Source organism: Ranitomeya variabilis, chromosome 4, assembly GCF_051348905.1.
Source record: "Ranitomeya variabilis isolate aRanVar5 chromosome 4, aRanVar5.hap1, whole genome shotgun sequence".
Classification (NCBI taxonomy): domain Eukaryota; kingdom Metazoa; phylum Chordata; class Amphibia; order Anura; family Dendrobatidae; genus Ranitomeya; species Ranitomeya variabilis.
The window spans coordinates 225,247,697-225,250,193 of record NC_135235.1 but is presented as its reverse complement, the minus strand read 5'-3'; the positions used below and the strand labels follow the sequence as shown (position 1 = coordinate 225,250,193).

Here is a 2,497-nt window from a genome sequence, read left to right as displayed (position 1 = left end):
GACATTCAGAAGATCTGCTTTGGAGAGAACAAGTCAGTCGTCTTCAGATTCCATCCAGGACCAGGTTGTCCTGTCGAGAGCAGTGACATCATTCTTCCAAATGGAGAACTTTAACTCATCTGCGAGTATTTATACTTCTGATTTCAGCCGCAAAATCTGTTGTTTTCCAACACTCAACATTCTGTCCCGATAACCACGTTGTCTTCAGATCTGACCGACCAGTAGAGCCAAAGTTCTTGTTGGTGGAAACAAGTGACAGGACTTGGACCTGTTGCCTATCTCTGTGCATTTATACATCAAGGAACCGCAAAGATGTCTTCATGTACATATTTCCTAAACAACAATGGATGCTAACATGATTCTGGATACCCTCTCTCTGGTGATTTATGTGATGACCATGTTTCTTGGATTGCCATCCAACCTACTGGTGTTTTACATTTTCTTCAAGAAGGCTCGAAGTAGGTTGACCCCGAATCTCATCTACATGATTAATTTGTGTGCTTCCGACCTGGTGTTCATCATGTTCTTACCTATAAAAATAATGGAGACTTTTCTTCACGGATGGACTCTTCCTGAAGTTCTGTGTCCTATCTTTAACTTCATACACTTCAGCACCATTTATGCCAGCGTTTGCTTCCTCAGCGCTGTGAGTGTCGGACGCTACCTGAGTGCCGCTTTTCCCATCAAGTACAAAATTTACAAAAAGCCAAGGTACTCACTCCTTATTTGTATCTGTCTTTGGGCACTTGTATTTGTCCACGTGTCTTTTGTGTTCGTCTTGGAAACTTCTCAAAAAGGCTCTCTTGAAATGTTTCTCTCCCATGTTGACGGTGATAAAGTGGTTTGCTATGAAAATTTTACAGCTCAGCAATTGGCTTTGATCGTACCTGCAAGACTGGAGCTTTCCGTCGTCTTATTCTTGTTGCCTTTGGCCATAACTCTCTTTTGCTACACCCGTTGCATCCAAATCCTGATGAAAAGTTGCATGCATGTCAAATATAAGAGGAGAGCCATACGAGTGGCCGTGACCACCTTGATTGTTTTCATTGTCTGTTTTGCTCCTTACAATATTTCTCACATCGTTGGGTTTGTACAAAAAAAGAGTGTGACTTGGCGCAAGGCAGCTCTTCTACCAAGCACTTGCAATGCTTTCCTGGATCCTCTCATCTTCTACTTCTTGTCTACTTCTGAGGATAAGGGATTTTACCAAGCTTGGAAGTCATTGCAGCAAAAATACAGCATGTCCAAGAGGAAACTCTCCTCTGTATTCATTAAAGAACATCCAGACCATTCAAAAACAAGGAGCATAAAAACAATATCAGCAATGGTATGAATACAATGCATTTATACCGCGAGGATGTTAGACGATGAGCCAGAAATGGAAAATTTTACTGAAATGACAAGCCAAAAATGAAGAATTTTACTCTGATGTGAGATGACAAGCCAAAAATTGAATTTTTTTTGCCAAAAATGATAACTTCCCTTCTCTTAAGTGTAAACATTGATGGCATAACCCTTGAAATTAGGTATTTTATTTCAAACATTTTGGTTAAGAAAGAAATATCTGGGATGAGTCCAGTTTACTGGGTGTAGCTATGGTACCAGGAATATTAGGTTTGCCTAATCAAAGCCTTAAGCTTTAAGTACACACTGCTTACAATTCAAATTTTTCAAACAATTGAACTTAAACTTGAATGTTGTCATAAATTACCGTAGTCAAATTAGTTGAGAAGATTGTTCAGTAGAAGAGAGATCAGGGTTACATTCCCTGAACAAGGTATGGGCTCATTGACAGATTCACTGGTAACTCATCCTTCAATCTGCCATGTACTGTGTGTCATAAATAGAAGATGTAGATGTTAACCACTTCAACATGTTTTAAATTTATTGTAAAATTTGTTTTAGCCAATAATACAAGCAATTGGTTAAAAGAAAATGTTCTTCAAGGTGTTCATGTCCAGTAAATGTTATATATGTAAAATAATTACGTCTAAAAAAATTTGATTCCCACATATAAGGTGAATTTTTTTCTTTTAATTTCTCAACAATTAATTCAAATTTTGCATTAATTTGAATGAGGATAAAAACTAATTGTAAGACACATTCATAACTTTCCGTATTGTATCAGCATTGTATCACAGTAAAATCAGAAGCAAAAGAAATATTAATGTCAAATCTCAACAAACTGATCTGTATTTATCACCTATTTTAAAGATTAAAAGGGTTTATGATATCGATGATCAAAGATAGGTCATCAACATTAGATCGTTAGGGGACTGACAATAGACACTCCCTCATCTAACTTTCTGATATTGATGACCAATCCTAACGATAGATCATTCAAACTATAAGACCAGAAAATCCATTTAACAGTGGGGATAATGATAAAGAAATTTGCCAATTTTGGCAAGACTGGCTGACCATCTAATGTTGTCCAATTTTTCACTGCCGGAAAATGTCTGAGAAGAGAAGAATCTGGCAGCTGGATATCAACATG

The 2,497-nt window shown here is 37.4% G+C and overlaps 1 protein-coding gene across 1 annotated transcript; it reads left to right on the top strand.

Moving 5' to 3' along the window:
• Window positions 1–322: 322 nt before the first annotated feature.
• LOC143768699 (free fatty acid receptor 2-like) lies at window positions 323–1,441 on the top strand. Its single transcript, XM_077257342.1, has one exon. The coding sequence runs from the start codon at window positions 344–346 to the stop codon at window positions 1,331–1,333; it is 990 nt and encodes a 329-aa protein (XP_077113457.1). The 5' UTR covers window positions 323–343; the 3' UTR covers window positions 1,334–1,441.
• The last annotated feature ends 1,056 nt before the right edge of the window (window positions 1,442–2,497 follow it).